Below are 27055 nucleotides of genomic sequence, written 5' to 3' on the forward strand. Positions count from 1 at the left end.
GTAAAAGGATCCCTCAGAGTTCCTGTGAGTGTCGGGAGCAGCCCAGAACATTCAGAGCACTTGGCCTGGGCTAAAAACCACTATCACAGTTTTGTAAACGGAGGGGTTAATGTTTTGAATTGTGCTTTTTTTAATTCTTTCTAACTCGTTGGAATGTTGAAAAAAATAATATATATAAGGGTTTAAAGATATCTATCTACCCTTCCGCTGTCAAAATACCTCTTCAAACATGAATGAAGTTGGACTAAAATTTAGCCTGGGGGAAAAACAGAGAAACATAGAAACATAGAAATAGACGGCAGATAAGGGCCCACGGCCCATCTAGTCTGCCCACCCTAATGTCCCTCCCCTACCTTTGCCCTGTGAAGAGATCCCATGTGCCGATCCCATTTGGCCTTAAAATCAGGCATGCTGCTGGCCTCAATCACCTGTAGTGGAAGACTATTCCAGCGATCAACCACTCTTTCAGTGAAAAAGAATTTCCTGGTGTCACCTCGTAGTTTCCCGCCCCTGATTTTCAACGGATGCCCTCTTGTTGTCGTGGGACCCTTGAAAAAGAAGATATCTTCCTCCGCCTCGATGCGGCCCGTAAGATACTTGAACGTCTCGATCATGTCCCCCCTCTCTCTGCGCTCCTCGAGCGAGTATAGCTGTAATTTGTCAAGCCGTTTTTCGTATGGTAGATCCTTGAGTCCCGAGACCATCCGGGTGGCCATTCTTTGCACCGACTCCAGTCTCAGCACAGAAAAGACACACAGGGACCCTTTTATAAAATGCAGAAAGATCAAGGCCGAGAAGGACTGCTTGAGAAGGCTGCACAGGGAGCATCAAGTAGTGGCTAGCTGGAGAAGGGTCTGTCTCTGATCCCCACCTAACCTTTGACCTCGAGTCTGACACTACCAAGCCTCACCGATGTACTCTCATGTGACAAAACTACTGCTACTACTGTTTATCATTTTTACAGCACTGAAAGGCGTGCAAAGCACTATATATTTGAGCATCTGTTAATTCCCTGTGCAATACACACTGCAATAGGGTTCATAGACAAGTCGGCGAAAGACAAAGGCGCGCGCCGACAACTGAGTGCAAGACGGAGGCGCGTGCCAAAGAAAATTACAGTTTTTAGGGGCTCCGACGGGGGTTTTTGTTGGGGAGCCCCCCCCCCAGTTTACTTAATAGAGATCGCGCCGGCGTTGTGGGGGGTTTGGAGGGTTGTAACCCTCCACATTTTACTGTAAACTTAACTTTTTCCCTAAAAACAGGGAAAAAGTGAAGTTTTCAGTAAAATGTGGGGGGTTACAACCCCACAACGCCCCCACAACGCGGCGCGTTCTCAATTAAGTAAACACACTCCCCCGTCGTAGCCGTAAAAACTGTAATTTTGTGCGGTGCGCACCTCTGCGCTGCGCTCAATTGTCTGCGCGCGCCTTTGTCCCGGCGCACTTTTGACCTGACACCCTGCAATAGTTAGGGTTAGAGAATGACACAGGGACAAATTTTTCCCCGTCCCCGCGGTAACTCATTTTTCCGTCCCGGCGTGTTCTTTTCCTGTCCCTGCCCCATTCCTGCAAGCTCCATCCTCATCCGCACAAGTCTCAAACACTTTAAAATCCTAAGTAGCAGCATTCTAGAGCTCAGATTGTGATGTCATAATGCCTCATTCCACCAATGCCTAAGCTCCGCCCTCATCTGCACAAGCCTCAAACACGTTAACATCCTAAGTAGCAACATTCTGGAGCTCAGATTGTGATGTCATAATGCCTCATTCCACCAATGCCTAAGCTCCGTCCTCATCTGCACAAGCCTCAAACGCTTTAACATCATATGTGTTCGAGGCTTGTGCGGTTCAGGCAAAGCTTACAGGAATGGGAGAGGGACAGCGACAAAACTCAGGGGAAATGAGTTCCTGTGGGGACAAATTTGTCCCCGTGTCATTCTCTAGTTAGGGTCACCCCATATAGTGTAATGAGCTGAGTGACAGGCCAGTGTCATGTTCCAATCTCCAAGGACACAAACAGAAACCTGTAGAAATGTGCATGAGAGGTATTAATTGCAAGGTGTATCACATCAGACGTAGGGGCAGCACATGTAACTGCCAAGTTATCACCACTGTACCTGCATAGTACGCAGAAATCCCCCAGAAGTAAATGACTCACAAACACACCTGCATGACTTGACATTTATTTGCAAAACGTAGTTATACTAAAAGCAAAGTGAATTGAATTGTAAAGCAATAGAAATGTTGAGATCAGTTGCATTTGTTGTAATTTCTGTACTTTTACTCAAATTATTATATCAAGCAGTAATTTTTATACTTTAACTTAAATACACAATGTGTTCGCTGTACTATTAAATATAAAAACAAGCATTTATTTTTACTTTCACTCAAGTACTTACAGCATAATGTTTCGTTATTTTATTGCCACATATGTGTATAAACATACATGTGATCTCATGAGTAAGGGTTGGGAAGAGCTCCATGAATACACAACCAGATACTGTTGAAAGAATAAAGAATAAACTCTTTATTAACTCAAAACCCCTTCACAGGATCAGGAACAACAAGGAAAAGGAGATTCTTTATGCAGAGGGAAATGTCTGGAGGCAGGCTTGTAGCTGCCATTCCCCAAACACAGCCTGTAAAGTCTTTCTCTTTCTCTCTCTGGGGTGCAAGGTTTGGCCCCCACCCAGACCTCAAACAGGCTTCCAAAAGGTTGGCTTACCTCAGCCGAGCAGAGTAGCTAAATGCATGTAGTCAAAGCATTCTGGGGTTCACTCCTTTCTTCCCTGGGCCTCCTTAACCCTACTCTGGATTCACCTTTTCTACTTCCTGGCAGCTGCTTTCCTGGCTCCACCCCTCTTGTGTCATTTCCCCCTAGGGAGGGATTATGGAAATTAAGGTGCCTGTGACACTGTGAAGGAATCTCCAGCAGGGGGATTACTAGTATCTTATAGACCAGTGTTCTTCAACCACTGGCCCATGGACCAGTGCCGGTCCACAGAAATTTCCTGCCGGTCCACAGGGCCAGCACAGTGTTCTTCAACCGCCGGTCCACGGTGCGATCGATGCGGCGTTATCTTCGAGCCAGCTCCCTCTTCCTCACTGATTCGGTGCACAAAGCCACGGGCAGCGGCTCCTACGGGCATCCTGCGCCTGAACCGGAAGCCTTCTCTCTGACGTCGCAACATTGCAACGTCAGAGGGAAGGCTTCCAGATGAGGCAAGGTGCAATTAGTACTATTATGGGGGCGGTGTCTGGGGTGGAGATTGGGTAGAGATGGGCGGGGTCCAGCCCACGACTTAGCCCCATGTTCTTCAACTGCCGGTCCACAGACCGATGCCGGTCCACAGAATAATTATTTTATTTCTGCCGGTCCATAGGTGTAAAAAGGTTGAAAAACACTGTTATAGACTTTCTTACAATACACTTACCCCCCCTCCCCCCAAGTGCTGGTCTTCTGTATTTCTATGCATGCAAATAGCATATAAATGTGGGTGACCAGTTACAGAATTGCCTTTTTGGTACCTTAGAGTTATAGATGTTCATGCAGTGACTCGTATTCATACAGAATAAAGCACTTACCAAGCAAACCCTCTGAATGCTACGAATCGTTTCCCTACCCTCACTAGTGCTGATTTCACCTCCTTGTTCCTCAGGGTATAAATCAGAGGGTTTAAAATGGGGATAAGAACTGCATAAAACACCGAAACTACTTTTTCCTGCTCCACAGAATTACTTGAAGCAGGCCGTAAATACATGAAAAAAAGGGTCCCAAAGAATATGAGCACAGCCGTGAAGTGGGAGGCGCAAGTGCTGAACGCTTTACGCCGTCCTTCGGCAGAGCGGATCCTCAGGATGCTGGAGATAATGTAGGTGTAAGAGATTAAGATGGCCAGAGAGGATGATGTGCAGTTGAACCCCACGCAAATGAAGGCCACCAGTTCAGTGACGGAAGTATCAGAGCAAGCAAGGACCAAGAGTGGAGGAATATCGCAGAAATAGTGATCAATTACATTGGGCCCGCAAAAGGATAACTGAAAAACGCAAACTGTATGGATTAAGGAATTGCAAAAGCCACCCACATAAGCGGTGCTCAGCATCAGTAGACAGAGTTTCCTGCTCATAATGACTGGATAAAGCAACGGGTTACAGATGGCTACATAACGATCAAATGCCATCACAGAAAGCAGAAAACACTCCACGGTGGCAAAAGCAGCATAAAAATATAGCTGTAGAGCACAACCGAGGAAGGAGATGGCTTTCTGCTTTACCAGGAAGGTCTGCAGGGTTATAGGGGTGACGGCTGAAGAATAACAGATATCTAGAATTGACAAATGACAGAGGAAAAAGTACATCGGGGTCTGCAGTTGCCTATCTGACCTAGTTGCAATAATTATGCCAATATTGCCCAGCAGGGTGAAAATATAGACCAGTAGCAAGAGCACAAAGAGTGGAATCTGGAGGGTTGGATCACGAGTAAGTCCAAGGAGAATGAATTCAGTCACTGAAGTCTGGTTCTTTCTTTCCATTTATTCTGTCAATTATATCTGTTGGTAGAAGAAATTGGATTTACGGTTCATAGCTGGTACCATGAATTCCTACTGGAATGTTCTTATCCCTCTAACTCAATCTTATTATTTATTTCAAAAACTTTTAAAAACTTGTTTGAAAATTTTTTGACTTAAATATATTTTTTTATCTTGTAAGAAATATTTGAGTATGATCCATATTTATTGTATCTTTGGTCTCTTTTTATGTCAAACCACCTTTGAGACAAATTAATTTTGATTCTGATTTTGAATTAATTGTAATCTGTATTTTTCTGAGAAACCTTTTGACGATTATTATAATTCGCTTTATGTCCAGCTTTTTTTATTTTAAACTGCCTCGAACTGAAGGTTTGGTGGTATATAAAAATAAATTATTATTATTATAGCAGTGACAGTGAATTACTATGAGCTCTTTTTATCAAGGTGCGGTAGGCGGTTAACGCACGGAATACCGCGCGTTCAACCGCCTGCCGCGCTAGTCGCTAACGCCTCTATTGACGGTGATCACCCACATAAACATTGATATTCTATGAGTTGTTCTAGTATAGATTGTTTCAGCTGTGGCTGTAACAAATTACCTCCACCCCCTCTTTTTATGAAGCAATGTTTGTTTTTTTTATCACAGGCCACGGCGGTAAAAGCTCATAAAATTCCTATGAGCGTCAGAGCTTTTTCCACCGCAGCCAGCAATAAAAACCCTAATGCAACTTCTTAAAAAAAAAAAAAAAAAAAGGGGGGGGGCCTCTATAAAATAATAAAAAGTGAGAAAAATAGCAGCTCTATCATTTTTGGGACACACCTACTACATGTTAAGCAAATTTTGACAGTTCTTCACCAAATCACTTACAAAAATGTTGACAATACATGATCTAAGGATTAATCCTCGCAACGTACCAGTCATAATGTTCCATGGAGTAAGGGAGGGTTCATAGACAACAGCGCGAAAGACAAAAGCGCGCGCCGCCGTGCCACTCTAAATTACAGTTTTTAGGGGCTCCGACGGGGGGTTTTGTTGGGGAACCCCCCAGTTTACTTAATAGACATGGCGCCGGCATTATGGGGGGTTTGGGGGGTTGTAACCCTCCACATTTTACTGTAAACTGAACTTTTTCCCTAAAAACAGGGAAAAAGTGAAGTTTTCAGTAAAATGTGGGGGGATACAACCCCCCCCCCCCCACAATGCCTCCACAACGCGGCGCGATATCTATTAAGTAAAGTGGGGGGGTTCCCCCCCCACGCCCCCCGTCAGAGCCCTAAAACCAGTAATTTAGAGCGGTGCGGCGGTGCACGCTGCGCTCAATTGTCTGGGCGCGCCTTTGTCCCGGCGCGCTTTTGACCTGACACCGTAAGGGAGATAAGGGACAGCTCCGCAGTAAATCAGGTACTAATAGTTACTTAAAGACCTACGTAAATAGCCATGTTTTAATTGCTTTTATAAACTGTTGAAGAGCAGGTTTTTGCCGACTCTCCAAAGGGAGCAAGTTTGATAAAAAGAGACACTCTGAAAACGCAGCTTCCCTAGAAAAATGCAGTTCTATGGCGGAGAGTGGTAGGATTGTGTTCTGAGATGAGCGTGGCATTAGTGATTGAGAGTGTATTAGTCAATTTGCAATGCAGTTGGAAGGTCTTCGTAGCTAATATTCAACCTGGACTCATGGAGACACGGCCTATTAATGAGCCATTGTAAAATAATTTCTCAGCAATTGACTAAACAAATTGAAGCCATTTTTTTGGTAAATCACTAAACCAAGAATTGCAACACTCTGATCATGTAATCCATAACACCAAGAATTTAGATGAATATATTTGCCAATTAGTTTTCAGTTTGCATGTTAATTAAGAGTACCTGATCTCCATTCAATGTATTGTAAACCTCTTTGGATGAATCTCTTCGTGAAAAGTTGGTTAATAAAATCAAATAAATCAAATAAATAATTTATCAGCTGCAGAGTCTTAAACTGCATTACTATGATATTTTACACAATATTGTTAAAATATTTAAAATTCTGGGTTACCCTCTGAGAGAATAAAATATCTGTTTTAGCCGCCACTCCCTTGAAGTATGATGATTCTAATGTGGTGGTTTCTGAATCCTATGGAACAGTATATAGCTTCCGCAGTCAGCCTTAGGGACATGATTTCGGAGCACCTCATACCCCCGAGAGCCAGACAAGCAAAACAAAAATAATTAATACAATTACATTGTCTTGTAATAGTCTATTTGCAGGCTGCTTTCAAAAATTGCAAGTAAAACTGATAGCACTTCAAAATATAGGCACCAGACTCATCTAGAGTGTAAATAACTTTCAGAAACCTAAACCTTTATCATATAAACTTCATCTAACAGTAGAGGCCCACATAAAATTTAAACTTTGCCGTTTTATATTTAGAATAATACTAGGACTAGTCCCTGCCTACATGACTTTTCTTATGATCTTTTCAATGCAGCATCAAATCGTTGTAAATACCCCGACAGCTTCTTCCACTCTGATGGTCCTGCACATGAAAACACACTTTTCCTTATGGACTCATAGTGCAGATTTTTCTGAGAAGGGAAAACCAGGCTTGCCTGTGACAAAGATCTCAAATCTCTTGTTGGTACATGGAGGGTCAAACAATCCCGTAGGAGTCATATGTTTAAGGCTCAAATGAACCATCAGTAATAATTTATACTTCACTCAAAACTCCCAGCCGCCTCCCAAAAATCTGAATGAAAGCGTATATACCTGTTTCTAGAACAGCAGCATCTGGTATGGTAAAGCCTAGTAGATCATCATACAGATGACTTAAGTAACCTGGTGGATGGGCTAGTGAACCACCACTCTGACCACAACATCTATGGTTCTAAGTATGAGCCCATCAAACCCACCAAAACTCAACAATACTGCTTGTAGCCAGCTCTCCTTGCCCACCACCTGCTGCCCAGTGCTCTCTGATCCTTAGCTTGGACAGGCTGCCATCACCAGTAGGACACATGCTCTTTCCAGATTTTAACTGGGCAAGGGCAACAACAGTGGCATCAAGTAAGCCACCCAACAGTGAGCCCACTACTATTTGGGCACCTACCCCTGAGCCCTCTACCAGCCAGACTCCCATCAATTGGATTCCCACCAGCCAACATTCTACCAGCTGGTCAGCCATTAGCAAGCCCTCCACCAGTCAGACCCCTACCAACTAGCCCACCAACATCCAGACTTCCATCAGCCAGTGCTCCACCATTTGTACACACCTCAAAAATTCTCAGGCATGTTACCATGGAAGAGGCAATATCTGATTGTCTCAAATTTGACCCCTATCTCCCTCTCCATTGGCTATGTATGTTGCTGCTGGGGGCTCTGCCTCACTAAGGGATCTTATTTGTGGTCTGGGCATACAGATTCCGCCTATTCCTCCACCTCAGGGTTGGGAAATACTTCAGCTTTAGGAATTGGCAGATGTGATATCAGATTGCAATGTTAGTATTGGCCCTCAACTATGATGTTCCAGCTCTGTATAAGACATTGTAGCTCCCAGGAAGGGAGGGAGAGGAAGGTTAACGGGTTTTTGACTTTACCTATTGTTCGCGTTACAATATTTACTAAATACTGTTGTTCAGAATGGGTGGGAATAGGAGAGAGGAGAGAGGGGAGAGGGGAGGGGAAGAGGTGGTAGTGGATTTTTCATATATGTAATGCCCTATTAAAATAGAAACATAGAAGATGATGGCAGATAAGGGCCATAGCCCATCAGTTTTGCCCACTCTACTGACCCACCCTCAAGTCTACTATCCTAGGGATCCTACTCCTGGTGACAGGTTCCCTTAGCTTAACCCTCTAAGGGATCCCACATGGGCATCCCATTTGCTCTTAAATTCACTGAAAATGGGTGTCACTTGATCGAGTTACTCCATGATCAAATAAGTTCAGTAGTAAGACAATGTTTCTATCGTCTCCGTACGATAAGGTCCCTCGCCACATTACTTGATCAATCCTCATTGAACATACTCATTCATTCCTTAGTCATATCATGTCTGGATTATGGTAACTCATTATATAAAGGAATCACTAAGAAATAAGACATTTACAAATCATTCAAAACACTGCCGTAAAAATGATTTCAAAAGCAAGAAGATACGATCATGTCACTCCTCTTTTGATCAAAGCTCACTGGCTTCCCATTGAGCATCAAATCACCTGTAAAATCATGTTACTAACCTTTAAAACTCAAATCGCCAGCCACCGAGAGTTTATTAATACTACTCAATGTTCCCTGCGTTCCTCAAATCAAAATCTGTTGACTATCCCAAGATACATTAACACTATGAGAACTAGTATTTTTTTCAGTTACGGTTCCTACACTCTGGAATGTGGCCCCTAGCCATATAAGAGAACTTTACGTCGCTCGATAAATTCAAAGCTAGTTTAAAAGCATTTCTTTTTAAAGATGCTTATGATCTATGATTGTCCTTTTAAGGACGTATAAAGGTAGATTTTATGCTTCCTTAAGCCAAACCCTTCTGGCTGATGTACCTGCTTCCCCCTCCCCTTTGGTTTTTTTCCCCTCCCATTCTTTACTGTCTAAATATTCTTCCCAGCTTCCTTTTCTACCAGTAAGTCATTGTTTGTTAGTTGGTATTTCTGTTGCTGCATCGATAATTGTTTTTAATGTATCTTTTTAAAAAAAAATTCTGTAAATCTGCTTTGATATTTGATAAGGCACTATATCAAATTTTTAATAAACCTGAAACCTGAAGGGGCTATACAGCAGCTCCCTCCAGACTGGTCAAGGCAAAAGAACCTTGTCTTTAAGAGGCCAAATGTCCTACTGTAGTTGCCATTGTGGTTTCTGCTCTGCAGTCCCTGCAGATTGATGAGGAGTATCATTAGTCATATTTTGAGGGGATAACCATGGTCACCTGCATGGAAAAGAAGAGAAAACGATATTAATGTGTCTATTATGTGTGTCAGCACATGCCTATAGTGGAGGCTGTGGCATCTTCCAGACCTCAGGGGCATAGGTGCCCTTGTACCTGTAGGAAGAAACAGAGTTTTGGCAAGTGCTCAGAAAGTTATAAGCTGTATTATGGATCTCACCTAGCACCCCCTGTGATCGCACCACTCTGAAAGGCCTCATGCATCAGATCCGATTGGCTAAGGACGCATGCATCATGATAGGAGCCAGGATAATTTGCATATACATCAGTTATTATTTGGGGTACATTGCCCACCACTTGCATATTTAAGGATTGGTTAGGACTTCCTGTTTCTATATGCAGCTTCATTGGCAGCAGGTGGTCTGAGGACAATGTGTTTACAGTCTATAGCTTCCAGGACCAATGGGAAACTTACCACCAATGGCGCACAAAGGAGAGGTGGGGGTGATCCACTCCAGCTGCACAACATAAGGATTGCTCCTAGGGCCAGCATTAGGGGGGCAAACAGGGCAGTTGCCCCATGATCTGAGAACCTCTTCTCTTACTGGCAGAGACACTGGTAGCTGCAGTCTTCACAACTTGTTGATATGGCAGGCATCGGGCCTTCCTCTCTTCAGAGACAAAGGACCAATGCTGGCCAGAGCAGTGAGTTGTGAATGCTGATGATGATGAAAGGCAAGTCTTATGGAGAAGAGGAAAGGTGACAGAGAAAGGGCCCATGAGAGAGAGAGAGAGAGAGGTACCCATCCTGAGGGGGAGGGAAGGCTAGAAATGCTATACTCAATTAGGGGTAGGGAGGGGTAGAGGACAAAACCAACAAATTGGGGGAGGGTGAAGGAAGACCAGGGAAGTGAAGGGAGAGGAGTGGATAAAGAGATGCTAGACTATGGAGAAAGAAGGGAAGGAGGGAATGAAAGAAAGGAGAGGAGATGCCAGACTATGGAGGGAGAGTGGGGAGAGAGATGGAAAGAAAGGCATGGGGGGAGAGGGGAGAAAAGGGAAGGGAAAGAGAGAGAGATGCCAGACTATGGGGTGGAGTAGAAGGAAGGAAAGAAGAGATAGATTCCAGAGCATGGGGAGAAAAATGGAGAGGGTTTGAATCTGAAATTTGAATCGTATATAAAGGAGAGAAGGGGCATGGGTTGTATGGAAGGGGAAAGGGTAGGTAGTTTATGAAAGAGAACCCAAAGGGGGAGGAATAAGAGGCAAGGCTGGTCAGGTCAAGAGGAAGAAGAGAACAGAGAAGTATAGATTGTGGATATGAAGTAGATACCAAGGGGATGCTATTAAGCATTCTACCCCCAAACAAAAGTCAAACTGCATTGGGAGAAAGGAGTGAGGGACATATACAGAATAAGAAGAGGAGAGAAGGAAGAAGATATTAAGGGGGGAAGGGAATGAGAAAGAAATAGGAATGGTCTAAGAGAAAAGAAAAGTGTATAGTGTGTACAGAATAGGAAGGGAAGAGGAACCACTGAGGATTTGCTGGGAGGGGGAGAATATGGATTGTATAGATGGACCAAGGTAGACAGGAAGGCATGGCATTGGAGTGTGTAGATGGATTAGGATGGTAAACTGTGGTGATGAGTTGGGTTTGGGGAGGAAGAAAGACTGGTGGCCCTTGTGATTCTAACCCCAGCATTTGTATTACTCACAACTCCTCCCTGCCGTGCTTTTCATTTAAAGACAGTTTGACCAGTTGTGTTCACAACCTACCATGCTTGGTAATTTGTGCCATGTTCAACACCCCCGATCATTTTGAAAAGTTGGCTCCTGTGGATGAAACTATTTGGGGGAAACTTTAAGAATTTGCCTTTGCTACCTACACCTATGCTATCATAGAATAAAATAAATAAATATTGCCTCTTAAAGGTTTTTTTTTCCCCTCAACAATGGATTTTCCACATCAATCTTTAACTTTCATGGTGGAATTGGATTTAGCTGGTGCCTTTCTCAGAATCTCAATGTAAGTTACATTCAGGTACAATCAACATTTTTTTTGTCCATGGAGGATTTGTAATCTGACAATGGAGAGCTAAGTGATTTGCTCAGGACCACAAGAATCAACCATGTGACCTGAAGCGGGCTTCCCTGGTTATCAAACCAATGCTCTAACCCAGTGGTTCTTAAACCTGTCCTTGGGGATCCCCCAGCCAGTTGGATTTTCAAGATATTCCTAATGAATATGCATGAGAGGAATTTGTATGCTTACTACCTAATGCATAGGCAAATCATATGCATATCTTGAAGAGCCGACTGTTGGGGGTCCCCCAGGACAGGTTTAAGAACCAATGCTCTAACCATTAGGTTATTTCACCATTCAGTGATGAAGAATTACTTAAAATAAATCATTTACCTTATAAACCCTCTGACTGTTGTGAAGAATCGTAGCCTCATCTTCACAAAGGCTGTTTTTACCTCTTTGTTCCTCAGGCTATAAATCAAGGGGTTTAACATAGGGATTAGCACTGCATAAAAGACTGAAACTATTCTGTCCTGCTCCATAGAGTAACTCGAAGCAGGTCGTAAATACATGAAAAAAATGGTCCCGTAGAAAATCAGCACAGCAGTGAAGTGGGAGGCGCAAGTGTTGAACGCTTTGAATCGCCCTTCAGCAGAGCGAATCTTTGGGATGCTGGAGAGAATGTAGGTGTAAGCAGCTCCTGATTGGTGAGGCCCGACTTTAGTGATGGAAGAGGCAGTCAGAGCATACCGCAAGTGATTTCCTTCACTCGCCAGCGCTCCGGCTGCCCTCTCCTGCCTGGTCATTTGCAGTCAGAAAATACCGCGAATGATCAGGACCGCAAATCGCTGACCGCAAATTCGCAGGGGAGCACTGTATATGTATATATAATGTCACACCCAGGAGTCTAACTACCACAGCTAGCGCTCCAGGTTGTGGCAAAACCTGACCCTAGCATGTCCTCTATAACTAGAGAGTCCCTTTAGGATTTAATAAGGCCCTGGGCCACTGTCTAGGAGTACATGTACAGGTAGCTATTACATTACATTAGGGACTTCTATTCCGCCTATACCTTGCAGTTCAAGGCGGATTACAAATACAGCTATCATGTGTCTCTTCTTTAATAAATCAGAACCCAGTCAGAATGCCCAAAACAAACAGAAGTTTATTTAGGCCACCGGCCAAATTAGATTTCAGAAGGTTCAAAAATGTCTCATGTTCCTTGTACCAATGAGTATCAGAGCATAACTTTCATGAACACAAGAAGAAAACAAGTCAGTTCTTGCAATATGTATCTTGACTACATTTAGGCCTCCTGGAGGTGGTTCATTTATTTTTTTAAACAAAAAAAAACCCCCATAATTAGAATTGCAGAGACAGAATTAGAATATTTATTACAGTGCTATGTACACTCACACTACCATCAAGTCAGCAAAAGCGGACCCAGTAAAAGCACCCCACTATCAAACATACCCAGTACAAGTTTAAGCAGAAAGCTTTTCTTGTTAGCATTAGGTATTTTCCGCCCATTCTTAATTGGGTAACTTCAACCAGATGATTCTAAATATCAGCGCTATCAGGATCAGACTTAGCTTTGCTCCTTCCCATAGTTATTCAGTAATGGTTTGCCCAGATATCTCTTTGTTCAGGCCCATATCCCACCCTACCAACTACATTTAAGTAGAAAGGTTGAGCCCACCTAAACCCATCTAAAACCTCCAATACTGCCATATAGGTGATACTGCAGGCATAAGGGCTATTGGGATAGTAGATTTGGGGAGAGATTTGGAGGGCATACCTTATACTGCGGTAGTTCTTGTGTTAAATGGCGGAGATGAGGATTAGTAGAAATGAATTGGAATTCATTGTAAATTAGATGTACTCCTAGGGAAAATATAGAGGACATGGCGATCAGCAGTGATGAGGTGGATTTAAAATTACAGCTGAAGTCTAGGGTGATAAGAACCCCTCTATAGACTGAACAGAGTATATGTGTGTGTGTGTGGGGGGGGGGATCCAAATGTCTTGTTTTTGAGCACCTTAAGAACATAAGCAATGCCTCTGCTGGGTCAGACCTAAGGTCCATCATGCCCAGCAGTCTGTTCACGTGGCGGCCCAACAGGTCCAGGACCTGTGCAGTAATCCTCTATCTATACCCCTCTATCCCCTTTTCCAGCAGGAAATTATCCAATCCTTTCTTGAACCCTAGTACCTACTCTGCCCTATTACGTCCTCTGGAAGCGCATTCCAGGTGTCCACCACACGTTGGGTAAAGAAGAACTTCCTAGCGTTCATTTTGAATCTGTCCCCTTTCAACTTTTCCGAATGCCCTCTTGTTCTTTTATTTTTCAAAAGTTTGAAGAATATGTCCCTCTCTACTCTCTCTATGCCCTTCATGATCTTGTAAGTCTCCATCATATCCCCTGTAAGTCTCCTCTTCTCCAGGGAAAAGAGTCTCAGTTCCTCCAATCTTTCTCTATCTATCTATCTCTATTTCTGTCTGTCTCCCTTTCTCTCTCTTTCTTTCCCTCTCTACTCTCTCTATACCCTTCATGATCTTGTAAGTCTCTATCATATCCCCTCTAAGTCTCCTCTTCTCCAGGGAAAAGAGTCCCAGTTTCTCCAATCTCTCACCTTTAGATTTGGTACTGTAGACATTTATTTATTTATTCTGACATTGTATATCCTGGACATACGGATTATTCAACTGGATTCTACAGACCTATATTTTCACTTATGTATGCTGGACACTATGCTGGAAATTACAGACTTATATTTTCCCATAAGCCTGCCTGTACCTTGCTGTCTGTCGTCATCTACAGCCTTTTGCAATGCTAACAATGATGTTTTTGTTACCATTCCCTGCTGGGAGGGATTTCCCTCCAAGGTTCTGCTGAACTGTTATCAGTGCTGTATGACTTCATGGGCCAGGCACCCGAGAGAGCCATAAAACTTTTAATGAGCAAGGAGCTCTGCTCATGTGGGTGTAACGAGATGAAAGAACTTGGTACCAAACCATGGACTTCCTGCCTCCAGACCTAGCTATGGGAACTAAACAGCTACTTTCATCTTACAAGGACACCAGCTCGAATATGCACAGAATTGTACAACCGCTAATTAACAGATGCATGTCTCCGTGCTGAGGGAGGACAGTTCACTAGAAGTTCTCTTTTTTTTCAAGGCACCTGGTGGAAGTGAGAGAGGCATGGACTGAGGGAAAGAGGAGTTAGATTTACATTATGTTATGTACCAATAGGGAAGTACATAAGTAGAATTCGGGGGTGGCCTTTCTTGGAACAAAGGAAGAATTTCTCTGTATAAAAAACACGTGCATTCTAAGTAAAGCCAGAGAAAGATTCACTTACTTATGCTACGGGGAACTGCTAGCCCCCTGCTAAGCATATTAGAGCGAATTCTTCTCTCCATTGCATATTCTTAACTGACAATATATATTTTTTCTGATATGCCTGTGCTGCTGTACAATTGTAAGTTCTTATACTACCAATAAACTAATATTGTCTGTTTTGGAAGATACAATGCTGTCTCGTAGTCATTCCAAAGAAGGTAAACAAAGCAGCCTTTTTATCTCAATTCATTTATTTAAGGTATTTATATACTGCCTTTTAAAGTTATCTAAGCGGTTTACAATCAGGTACTCAAGCATTTTCCCTATTTGTCATGGTGGGCTCACAATCTATCTAATGTACCTGGGGCAAAGAAGAATTGAGTGACTTGCTCAGGGTCACAAGGAGCAGTGTGCGATTTGAACCCACAACCTCAGGATGCTGAGGCTGTAGCTCTCATATGCCAGTTCCTACATTTAGGGCTCCTTTTACAAAGGTGTGCTAGTGGTTTTAGCGCACGTTATAATGCGGTCCGCACTAGCCGCTACCGCTTCCTTTTAAGCGTGCGCTAAAAATACAGCTTGTTCAATCAGACAGCTACAGCACAGCCAAAATATTCCTGGAACAATATCATGAGAATGCAGTTTAAAGTCTCCTTAAATTAGAAGTTATTATTAAAGAATAAAATGTAAATACTGTATTGTCTATTAAAGTTTTTGTTGTTCCAACGTGGACTTTTCCACATATACATTCACATCTTTGCTGATTGAACTTAATTTAGCTCACAGCTTCTTCAGAGGCTCAACGTAAGTTACATTCAGGTACGATTTCCTGTTCCCAGAGGTCTTATAATCTCGGTTTCTACCTGATGAAATGGAGAGCTAACCGACCTGCCCTAAGATGTAGCAACGAGATTTTTACCAGGCTTCTCTGGTTATAAGACTACAGATCTCACTATGGGGCTCCTTCACCTTAGAGTTATAGAGGTCCATCCAATAACTCATGATTACTCCAAATATAATACTTATCTTGCAAGCCCTCAGAATGTCATGAAGAATTGCTTCCATACCTTCACCAAGGCTGTTTTTACCTCTTTGTTCCTCAGGCTATAAATCAGGGGGTTTAACATGGGGATTAGGACTGCATAAAACACTGAAACAACTCTGTCCTGCTCCATAGAGTAACTCGAAGCAGGTCGTAAATACATGAAAAAAAGGGTCCCGTAAAGTATTATCACACCGGTGAAGTGAGATCCGCAAGTGTTGAATGCTTTGCGTCTTCCTTCGGCAGAGCGAATCCTCAGGATGCTGGAGAGAATGAAGGTGTAAGAGATTAAGATGGCCAGGAAGGTTGATATAGTGTTGAACCCAGCGAAAATAAAAAGTCCAAGTTCGCAGACAAATGTGTCTGAGCATGTAAGTACCAAGAGTGGAGGGCCATCACAGAAATAGTGATCGATGACATTGGAACCGCAGAAGGATAAGTGGAAAATGCAAGACGTATGGATCAGGGCATTACAAAAGCCACACACATATGATGTGCACAGCATCTGAATGCACAGTTTCCGGCTCATAATAACAGGGTAAAGCAATGGATTGCAGATTGCCACATATCGATCATACGCCATCATTGCCAGCAGAAAACATTCTGTTGTAGCATAACCTGCATAAAAAAACATTTGTAGAGCGCAGCCGAGGAAGGAGATGGTTTTCTGCTTTGCCAGAAGGGTTTGCAGAGTTTTGGGGGTGACCGCTGAAGAATAACAGAGATCTAGAAATGACAATTGAAAGAGGAAAAAGTACATCGGGGTCTGCAAGTTTGCGTCCAATCTAGTTGCAACAATAATACTGATATTACCCAGCAGGGTGATGACATAGATCAGTAGGAACAGCACAAAGAGTGGAATCTGGAGGTTTGGATCACGAGCGAGTCCCAAGAGAATGAATTCTGTCACTGACGTCTGGTTCCCGCCTTCCATTTGTTATCCTGAATGTGCCTGTTGGTACAAGAAATTGGGTTTGAACTAAGCTGCAGAAAAGAACAGTGTCATAATTAAAGCAGGCTTATTTCATTTTCAGTCCATGTAATCTTTTTGCAGAAGCAAAAAAATACCCCAAACCCTGTTATATACAGAATATTCATTAGCCATTATGTGGTGTAGTTATCAATGCTGGCTACTATCAAAATTATTATTATTTTACCATTAATTCATGCTAGTTTATACAATGATACCTACCATGTTTCCTTGAAAATAAGTCCGAGCCGTGATTTTTAAAGATGCTCCTAATATAAGTCCTATCCCCAAAATAAGCCCTAGTTAAGATTGACCTCCGAAGCTCCCCAAAAATATCCCCCGACTCCATCCCTGACACTAGTGCTGCCCAATTCACCGAGAAAATTGGACTTGTTAATTCAGCGACCCCCCCCCACCCCGATGAGACCTGACCATACCTCTGCTCCAAAGCCTCCTAAAGTGCCAGCGGCGGCAGTGCTATGAATGGGCTGCTTTGCGGCCTTCCCTGTGCTGCTGCGTCACTGATGACATCATCAGTGATGCGGCAGAGGGAAAGCCCTGGCGGGGAAGGCAGCAAAGCAGCCCGTTCAGAGCACTGTTTTTGGAAGCCTCAGAGGTACGGTATGTCAGTCTCACAGTGGGAGGGTCGGTGGGGTTCTGCTGCACAGGGGGATGGGATGGAGAGATAGAAAGATGCTGCACAAGGGAATGGGTGAGAGGGGAGGAAAGATGCTGCACATGGGAGGAGAATGGTAAGATGAAGAATTGGGGTGGAGGAGAAGAAGGGAGAGATGATTGTTGTACATGGAAAAAAAATAAGACATCTCCCGAAAATAAGCCCTAATGTATTTTTTGGAGCAAAAATTAATTTAAGATCCTGTCTTATTTGGGGGAAAACACGGTAGTTATGAACAACTGGGGTTAACACCAAACTAAGATGCTTCAATAGTGACATACACTGAAAACTACCCCTCTAAATCTGGCATATTCAGAGGTTTCAAAGGGATAAAAGTTCATCAGCTACTGTAGTCATCAGAATTATAACAGCGCCTTCAAAAATCACGTGTATTATTTTTATAATCTCTACCGGTGACCTCTGGGGTAGTGTGAGTGGGTCATACTTATATCCCTCCAGTGGTCGTCTGGTAAGTTTGAGCACCTTTTTGGCACTTCTTTGTTGTTAAAATAAAAGCCCACCAAGACCACGTTTCTCCCTTGCAAGGGCTGCAAAACAAATATCTTTTTATTGATTTCTGTGGTGAATAAATCTTGTGCTGAAATTTTGGACATCTGCTCTGATTTAGGGAATTGTTCTACAGTAACCACTAGTAATCAAAATGGAATATATATTATGTATTATATAATAATGTAAATACCGAAGAATTAGTGCAACATCACACAAACACACAATAAATACTACACAGAATACATAAAAGATCTAGCAATGCATAGTACACAAAGAGATAACTGAATAAATATTCTGAGAAAATTATTTACAGCCAAATATTTCCAGCTAGTAAACCATGCTCCGTACAGTGTTATTGACAGAGATAAAGAACGGCTGTTTAGACTGTAAGCTCTTTTGAGCAGGGACTGTTTTCTTCTTTGTGACTCTGTGCAGCACTGCATCCATCTGGTAGCGCTATTGTAGTATAGTAGGAGTAGCAAGGAAACCCGGAGTCCTCACCCAGACCATACCTCTTAGCAGTCCTTTGAATGAAAAATGGGATTTGGTTCTCTACTTCACACCATGTGCACAGCAGACAAACTAGATAGCATCTGGCTAGTAACGAGACAGTCTTAGACCTCAGCCAGCACAAGCCGCTGGTCACTACACAATGTTTGATGCCATAACTATTAGCTTACACTTCTCTGTACTGTAGTATACAGAGAGGGTCAGCACTTGGACGGGCATGGAGAGACTGTCTCTCTTCAAAGCTCTTGGATCTGCGTCTGTTCGCTCCAAGTCCAAAACTCTTCTTTTTGTTCACACAAAGTCTGGTATCAGATGTTGGTGTTTGGCCCAATCAGATCACAAATTCCTCCTATGCCTGGAGAACAATCAGATACGTATTGGTTCAGACACCCTCCTTATGGACCAAGAAGGCCCACAAGTCTTATCACATGCCTGTGTCGTAAATCTGTCTTCTTAGCAACTTTGCACTCAGAGATGTAGTGCTGAAGCTCCTTGGTATGCCAGTGTCCTTGTGATTGTAGTCAGAATATATGTGCAGGAAGCAGGAAGGCAATCATGACAGTCTGGTTCAGGTCTAGTCAGAGTTTGGTTCAGAGGCCTCAGTTGCACAAAAGGTGACATACTGGAGACACACCTACAATGCAATGAAGTTACTAAGTAGTAAATTTAAAACAAACCAGAGAGAAAAAAAATTGCACTCAACATAGGAAATCATTAAAGACCTATTTATTTGACAAATAAGAATATTAATTTTGATACATTTAAATGAGGTCTTATGTTTCTATTCTTATTGTCATAGTATGTTTTAATTTTTAATAATTTTTAACATTATACTTGAATGTTTTTAACAATTATATTATTTTTATTAGATAATTTTAGATTGTACGTAGTGTGTTCTATGAAACTGTACCATGTGCTGAAATGTCTCAAAACTACTGGTTGGGCGGTACACAAGAAAATTATTATTATTATTATTTATGTCATGTACGCAAAATCATATCATGTGCTGTCCTCGGATACAACTCTGTTCACGGATTCAAAGAAATGTATCATTCAATTGAAAAGACCTACCTCAAGTAGATCCAGATGGTTTCAGTTTGCGTGTTGGTTTATCAACTGCAAATCCTTGAAAAATATTACATAACAAGTAAGAAATGTTGTTTAAAAAGTTAAAGTCTAGAATTACTTTCTTTTGGCAAAGAAAAATGCATAAATAACAGCCTTCCTGTAAACTTTCAAACATCTAACGAGCTGATGCCTGAATCCTAAGACAGAATTTATAGTTTCTGCGGTGGGACCTCGGACATGATGTTCGGAGATCTTCACACCCCATAGAATTAGACAAGGCAGACAAATAAGTACTGCAATTATATCTCATTATATTCAGCAATTGGTTTGATTCCTTCAGGACACAGCTCTCTTTAATTCTCGTTTTGGACTTTTCTTTTTCAGTTCAACGAAATATTGTCAACAAATTATACATACGGGCTTCATCATGCCTGTCTACCCATCTAGGGCCACATTTCAAATCCCAAAATTTAGAAAATGGATCTAAATTTGAGCTTGTGAAAAAAAAAACTGGAAAAAAGACACACCCGGGTAGATATTCAATGGGGTTTATGCAGGCACGAGAGGTTCCTGCCCATTCAAACCCCATTCGGCAGGCACTTAGCGATACAGTTTCTGAGTATCTTCTCTGATCACCATGACACTTTCCCCCAGACTCTCCAACCAGCGCCCATGTGGGTTTGCCGCCTTAAAAGCGGCCACCGGTTGCATGTCAGTCATGCGACAGCGCCGGTTAGGAAATCACGCCTGCAAAAGCGCCAGGTAGAGAGAATCACACCTGGTTGCAGAGCAGCCCCACTAAAAGAGGGAGAAACTGTGCCTTTTGCATGTGGGAGGGTCCAGCAAAGTGAAGGAGTGGAGCACCTTATAGAGCACTGCTGTGAACTTCACAAAAAGGGTGCCACATAAGCATCTCACCACAACTCCCTTGCAGCTCATTGTAAGCCCCCCAAACACACCCAAAACCTACTATTATACCCACCTGTCTACCACCCTGATAGCCTTTATAGCTGCAAGTGCCACCTAGTATATTAGGGTTTGGGGCGTTTTCGGTGGACTCACATTTTCCATCATGAATGCAGTGGTTAGAGTGACTTATGGTCCTGGGTCCTTTTCTCTATGGTTCACTAGCCCACCCCCCAGACTACTTAAGCCACCTCTTTGCAGCTCTATTTGGCTTTCCTATGCCAGATGCTGATGTTCTGGAGGCAGGTATGTACGTTGGGGGGTGGGGGTGTGTCAGTGATCAGCAGGGAAGTGTGTGGGGGATCTGTACTTTGTGTCTGCAGTGGTTATCTGCTCACTTTGGATGCCTTCTGGGCACTTAGACCTGATTTAGATTACCTAAGTCACAACGTATAAGTTCCAGCCAGCCAGCCAGCCTCATCAAACTTTCGATTATCTCTGCAGTACGACTAATTCTAGATCGGCCTATATCCCACCCTAACCATTCCTTCAAACATGCCCCTTTCAGCTCTGGGTGCACAGCGGGATTCAGAGGCCTAAAAAGTCTCTGGCTACGTCTAAAAAGCCATTTTGATTATTAGCACTTGGACGACCTGTCTTTTAGATCATCCAACTGCTGATTTGGGTGGGTTTTTAGATGTATTTCTGTTTCTATTATGAGCCCCATACAGTATACATGCAAATACATGTATACATGTATACACACATAAACACAGACACAAGCACATTTACATACATAGAGACAACACAAGTATATTTTCTCGTTGAGACATAAACTCACACACGCACACACACATATGCACACAGACACACATTGCACGTATACAGAAAGAGAGTCATTCATGCACGCATACACATACACAGAGAGGTTGAGTATGATGGGTGAGGAAGTGATGGTGAAGAAGGAGATGAATGTGTTGGGAGTGTGCCTGGATAGTTCACTGTCCAAGGAACACCAAATATTGAAGACAATATAGGCAGGGTACAGCACCCGGGATGGACCACCCCTCCCTCCCCTCCTCCCCCTCTTACTAAGTCACTGAGCAGTCCAAATATACCTAGAAATAGGTCTAACATTTGAGGCACCAAAATGAGTGTTGGCCAGTGTAATTTATATAGGTCATATACACTTCTCCCTCTGTATTCACGGTTTTAGCATTCACGGTCTCGATTATTCGCGGTTTTTAGCTTGCTGGCTCCTCCCCCCCCAATGGCATCAGCTTGCATAGAGAAATCACTGATTCCAAGTGTTTACAGAGAAAATCGCCGATCCCCGACACTTTCATCACCATATGTTGCCTCTCCTTCAGGTACAGGCCAGGTCTCCCACCATGTTATTCTTGGTTTCACCATATTCATGATGGTTTTTAATAGAAAACCGTGAATAACATATGAAAATGTTGTTCGAGTTTTTATATATTCGCGGTTCTAATCCCCTATCACAGCAAATACGGAGGGAGAAGTGTACTGTTTTCTGGGAGATTTACCTTTCTAATAATATCATACAGTATAACATGTAGAGTTCCTCAAGGATCTCAGTTGACTCGTTGACTCTTTTTAATGTGTCATGGCTCTTCTTTTCACATTAATACAATCCTTAGAATTAACAGGTTTTGCCTACGCATATGATTTTCATATTGTAATCACCATTTATCCACCTGAAGAATCCTTGATTCTTGGGTAGACAACAACATTTTTCCAAGCTACTGGAAAATAACCTGAACTAAAGCTAGAATGTAACGCTGAAAGAATAAAAGAGATCAGTGTTGTTCCAAATGAAATCATAGAACGGCACAGCACAGGAGACGATGACCAATGGAATTGCATGGGGACACTTTATTATATATAACAATGTGACTCGACATGAGTCATGTTTCGGCCAGAGGCCTTCATCAGGAGTCCAAAGCTTGTGAATGTTCCAAGTTGTTTCAGTTCCAAATATCGACTGGTATTTAGTCTCTAGTAAAGTGCAGTCCGAAGAGCAAAAGAATGGGCGAAGGTACCATGTGCTATTGGGAACAATAATGCATAACCTGCAATTTAAAAAAAAATAGTGGGGACATCTCCAAAAGCTGCCATGCAATAAAATCCCACATCAAGCCAAGGTAACTGCAAATTTTAGTACATCTTAGTAAAAGGCTGTCTTAACTGGGTAACTATAACCAGAGGATTCTGAATATGAGTGCTATTTTTAGCTGTGCCCATGTTGTTCCCATGTTAAGTTTTGTCCTAACATCTCTTTGTTGATTCAAAACTGAAATAGATTGTTGGATAAGAAATTTGGCACCTAATTCAAAGCTTCCCTGGAAAACCTTGAACAGTTGGAAAGTTAATGCAGACGTGAACCTGGGCAGTAATGAACTGGACTCACTTGTAACAAATGTCTAAACATAGAGGAAAGACCATGAACGTGGCAATCAGCCAGGATGGATTTAAGATCGTGGCCCCCATAAACAGAGGAGTTGAGGTGAGGTGAGGAGTTCTTTAAAGACTAGACAAGGGAAGGAGAAGAAAGTCAGAAACTGGAGTTTTGGGGCATCTGTTTCTTATGTCAATGCCTAAACCCCGCCTTTTACAAAAGCGTAGCGCAGTTTTTAGCGCCGGCTTCGGCGGTAACAGCTTTGATGTTCATAGAATTCCAATGAGTATCAGAGCTGTTACCACTGTGGCTGGTGCTAAAAAAAGTTACGGTTTTGTAAAAGTGTGCGTATGTATGTGGGGGGGGGGGGAGGGGAGAGAATCTAGTTCTGGCAATCAGACCGCTGTAGCAGAGTCAGAGAAGCCTGTAAAAACAACATGAAAATGCAGTTTAAAGTCCTCCAAAAATGAAAGATGCCTTCATAAAATGAACCATAACTATTGCCTTTTAAAGTTTATTTTTTCGGTTTTAAATCTCAACATATTTATTTATTTGGTTACTTATTTGTTTGGCTTTATTTATCACGTTTTTGAAGAACTTCACCCAAGGCAATATACAGCAAGGACGAGGCAATAGACAATTACAGCCGTAAAAAGATTCAAATAACGATATGTAATATGGTTTATACTATTTACAATGGAAACACAATACACAATGAAACAACTGAATACACAAGGTGCATTCCAGAGCTGAGATTGTGACCTCATAATGCCTCATTCCACCAATGCCTAAGAGCCAACCTTATCAGTGATGTCACAATGGCTTGACTGTCCTGTACTTGGCTCACATAAGAACATATTTTATAGTGCTTATCCTAGGAATAAGCAGTGGATTTCCCCCAAGCCAGTGGCGTAGTAAGGGGGGGGTGTCTGCCCTGGGTGCGGTCTTCCTATGGGCAAGGTACCCCTCCTCCCCCTCTCCTTGCCAGGCATGCATGCCCCTTGCCTTCCCCATACCTTTTTTACTTCCCTGGCGCGAGGTTGCTAGCTGCATTGGCATCTTCGTTCTCTCTGATGTCACTTCCAGGACCCACGCCTAGGAAGTGATGCCAAAGGGCAAGCCGACACCGATGTGGGCATTGCTGCATACACTGGAGAAGTTAAAGGTGTAGGCACAAGGTGTAGGCAGAGATGGAATGTTTACACAGATAAGCTAGGGTAACAGGAACCAGAACATAAAGGGACTTTAGGCAGTCCCCAGGTTCAGAAAGAGTTACGTTTATAAAGCTGTTCTTAAGTCGGATTTGCATATAACCCAGAATTTGAAGATTTTAAGGTTCTTGCTGCTTACCTCTGCTCCCAGATGACAAAAAGGCCAACTGTCCCTCTGTTCCCTCTAAGGTACAGCATGCACAACCACACACCGTTCTTAATGTGGCCATGCATCATTCCTGAATCTGCAGCAGGAGAAGAGTAGGAGTCTATGCCACTGGAAATACCGCTCAGTGGAATCAAATGAAGCACGACCATGTTCTTAAGTACAAATCATACTTAACTCGGGTGTCCGTAACTTGGGGGCTGCCTGTAATTTAAAGAAAGTTACACGAGAAGTCAGAAAGCTCCATGAACATAATCTCACTGAGGATAGAAGTGGACAGGCAACTCCTGCCACAGTATGGGCAGACCAGTGCTAGTCCTTGTATGTGTGTGGCAATCTAGTAACAGGTTGTTTGAGGGGGGTTTCAAATACATTACACCTTTGATGTTGGAATTCTATTTTTCTCACACCTTTCTCAGAAATTCAAAGTAAGTGACATTCTGGTATAGCTATTCTGTTCTTTTTTTATATGTTTATATTCTGCACTATTCTCACAATAGATTCTAAGTGGATAACAACAATTTAAAAAAATATTGTGTCCGTACAAAATTATTCATTTAACAATCATAAGAACATAAGAATTGCCATCTCCAGATCAGACCCTGGGTCCATCAAGTCCGGCGATCCGCACACGCGGAGGCCCCGCCAGGTGTACCCTGGCATAGTTTTTAAAATAAAAGAGCTTAGAGTGATATGGGGACTAAAACTAGGCCAGGGTACACCTGGCGGGGCCTGCGCGTGTGCGGATCGCCGGACTTGATGGACCCAGGGTCTGATCCGGAGATGGAAATTCTTATGTTACCCTTTTCTTAGTGCAGTTGGAAGATTGTTCCAAAGCTTTGTTCCTATAACCTCAAAAGATTTGTTCATCAAAGATTTCAAATGATCATATGAACTTATAGAACAAGAACTTAAGAATAGCCTTACTGGGGTCAGACCAAAGGTCCATCAAGCCCAGTAGCCTGTTCTCATGGTGGCCAATCCAGGTCACTAGTACCTGGCCAAAACCCAAAGAGTAACAAAAGATTCCGGAACCCCAAAGAGTAGCAACATTCCATGCTACCGATCCAGGGCAAGCAGTGGTTTGCCCCATGCTTTTCTCAATGTCAAACTATGGACTTTTCCTCCAGAAAAATTGTCCAAACCCTCAATGACTGTTTATACCGGGAGGCAGCTCTATTTATTGGAAAAGTTATATACTTCATTAAACCTTCTGGTCCCATTCCCTGCAACAGTTTATATGTAAGTATAACCAATTTAAAATTTACTCTGTTCTCATTCTTCAACAAATATAATTGGTAGGCATGTTTCTTGTCCCTGGAGGTTTGTACCGAGGGCAATGGAGAGTTAAGTAACTTGCCCAAGACCAATAGAAGCAGCAATTAAATTTGAAGCAGGCTTCCCCAGTTAACAACCCACTACTCTCACCTTAGAGTTACTGATATCAATCCAGTGATTTATGATCCTTCAAAATATAACACTTACCTAGTAGACCTGATGGCTGTAACAAATTTTTTCCGTATCTTCACAACGGCTGATATTACTTCTTTGTTCCTCAGGGTATAAATCAGAGGGTTTAACATGGGTACTATGATTGAATAAAATACTGAAACTACTTTGTCCTGCTCCATAGAGTAACTCGAATTAGGCCGTAAATACGTGAAAAAAAGGGTCCCGTAAAATATAAGCACGGCAGTGAAGTGGGAGGCACAAGTGTTGAACGCTTTGCGTCGTCCTTCAGCAGAGCGCATCCTGAAGACGCTGGAGATAATGAAGGTGTAAGAGAATAAGATGACCGACAAGGTGGCTATGGTATTGAACCCGGCGATAACAAACAATACAAATTCATTGACAGAGATGTCTGAGCAAGTGAGGACCAAGAGTGGAGGAATATCGCAGAAAAAGTGGTTAATTACGTTGGAGCCGCAGTAGTTCAAGCGAAAAGTGAAAGTTGTGTGGATTATGCCAGTACAAATGCCAGCCATATGAACTCCAGCCACCATCTGAATGCAGACTCCCCTGCTCATAGTGATAGGGTAAAGCAACGGGTTACAGATTGCCACATATCGATCATATGCCATCACTGCCAGAAGATGCAACTCTGCAGTAGCAAACCATAGGAAAAAATACATTTGTATAGCGCAGTCGAGGAAGGAGATAGTTTCCTGCTCTGTCAAGAAGGTTTGCAGGGCCACGGGGGTGATGCCCGAAGAATAACAGATATCTATAATTGACAAGTGGAAAAGGAAAAAATACATTGGAGTCTGCAGGTGCACATCCAACCTAATTACAAGAATAATACCAATATTGCCCAGCAGGGTGATAATATAGACCAGTAGGAAGAATACAAAGAGTGGAATCTGGAGCTTTGGATCACGAGTGAGTCCGAGGAGAATGAACTCAGTCACTGACGTCTGGTTCCTGCCTTCCATCTATTATTCTGAATGTGTTGATAGAAGAAATCAGATTTGAAATAGGATTATGTAATGGTTTTATGTTTAAACTGCGCTGCAGAATAGGGCAGTCTCATAATTAAAGTTGGCTTATTTTCAGTACATTGAATTATAAAAAAGCAGTCCATGCAAACTTTATAATGATGCAAGAGGATTCATTAACTATTAAAGGTTAAAATTATTATAAAGGCCTGTTAATATGTGGACAGGTCCTATGTAATGCAATAAGACCTAGGTACTGATAACTGGGGTTGAAAGTAAAATGATATGTAATAATAATGGTCCACTTTGTTAATTTCCCCCTAAGTCTGGCATATTCAGAGATTTCAAAGAGGTGAAAGTTCAGTCATTA

General features: G+C 42.6%; 2 protein-coding genes across 2 annotated transcripts; both read right to left on the bottom strand.

Moving 5' to 3' along the window:
• Positions 1 to 1923: 1923 nt before the first annotated feature.
• Positions 1924 to 4530, bottom strand: LOC117348378 (olfactory receptor 1020-like; the record flags this gene model as incomplete). Its single annotated transcript, XM_033920447.1, has 2 exons — positions 3628 to 4530; positions 1924 to 1938 (listed from the first exon to the last, which is right to left on the bottom strand). Coding segments are annotated over exons 1-2 (918 nt in total), but the record flags the coding sequence as incomplete, so codon positions are not given.
• An 11279-nt stretch (positions 4531 to 15809) lies between these two features.
• On the bottom strand, positions 15810 to 16748 carry LOC117348327 (olfactory receptor 5AU1-like). The gene has a single exon (XM_033920314.1). It carries the CDS (start codon positions 16746 to 16748, stop codon positions 15810 to 15812), a length of 939 nt encoding a protein of 312 aa, XP_033776205.1.
• Positions 16749 to 27055: the final 10307 nt, after the last annotated feature.

This window comes from Geotrypetes seraphini, chromosome 14, assembly GCF_902459505.1.
Source record: "Geotrypetes seraphini chromosome 14, aGeoSer1.1, whole genome shotgun sequence".
Taxonomy (NCBI): Eukaryota; Metazoa; Chordata; class Amphibia; order Gymnophiona; family Dermophiidae; genus Geotrypetes; species Geotrypetes seraphini.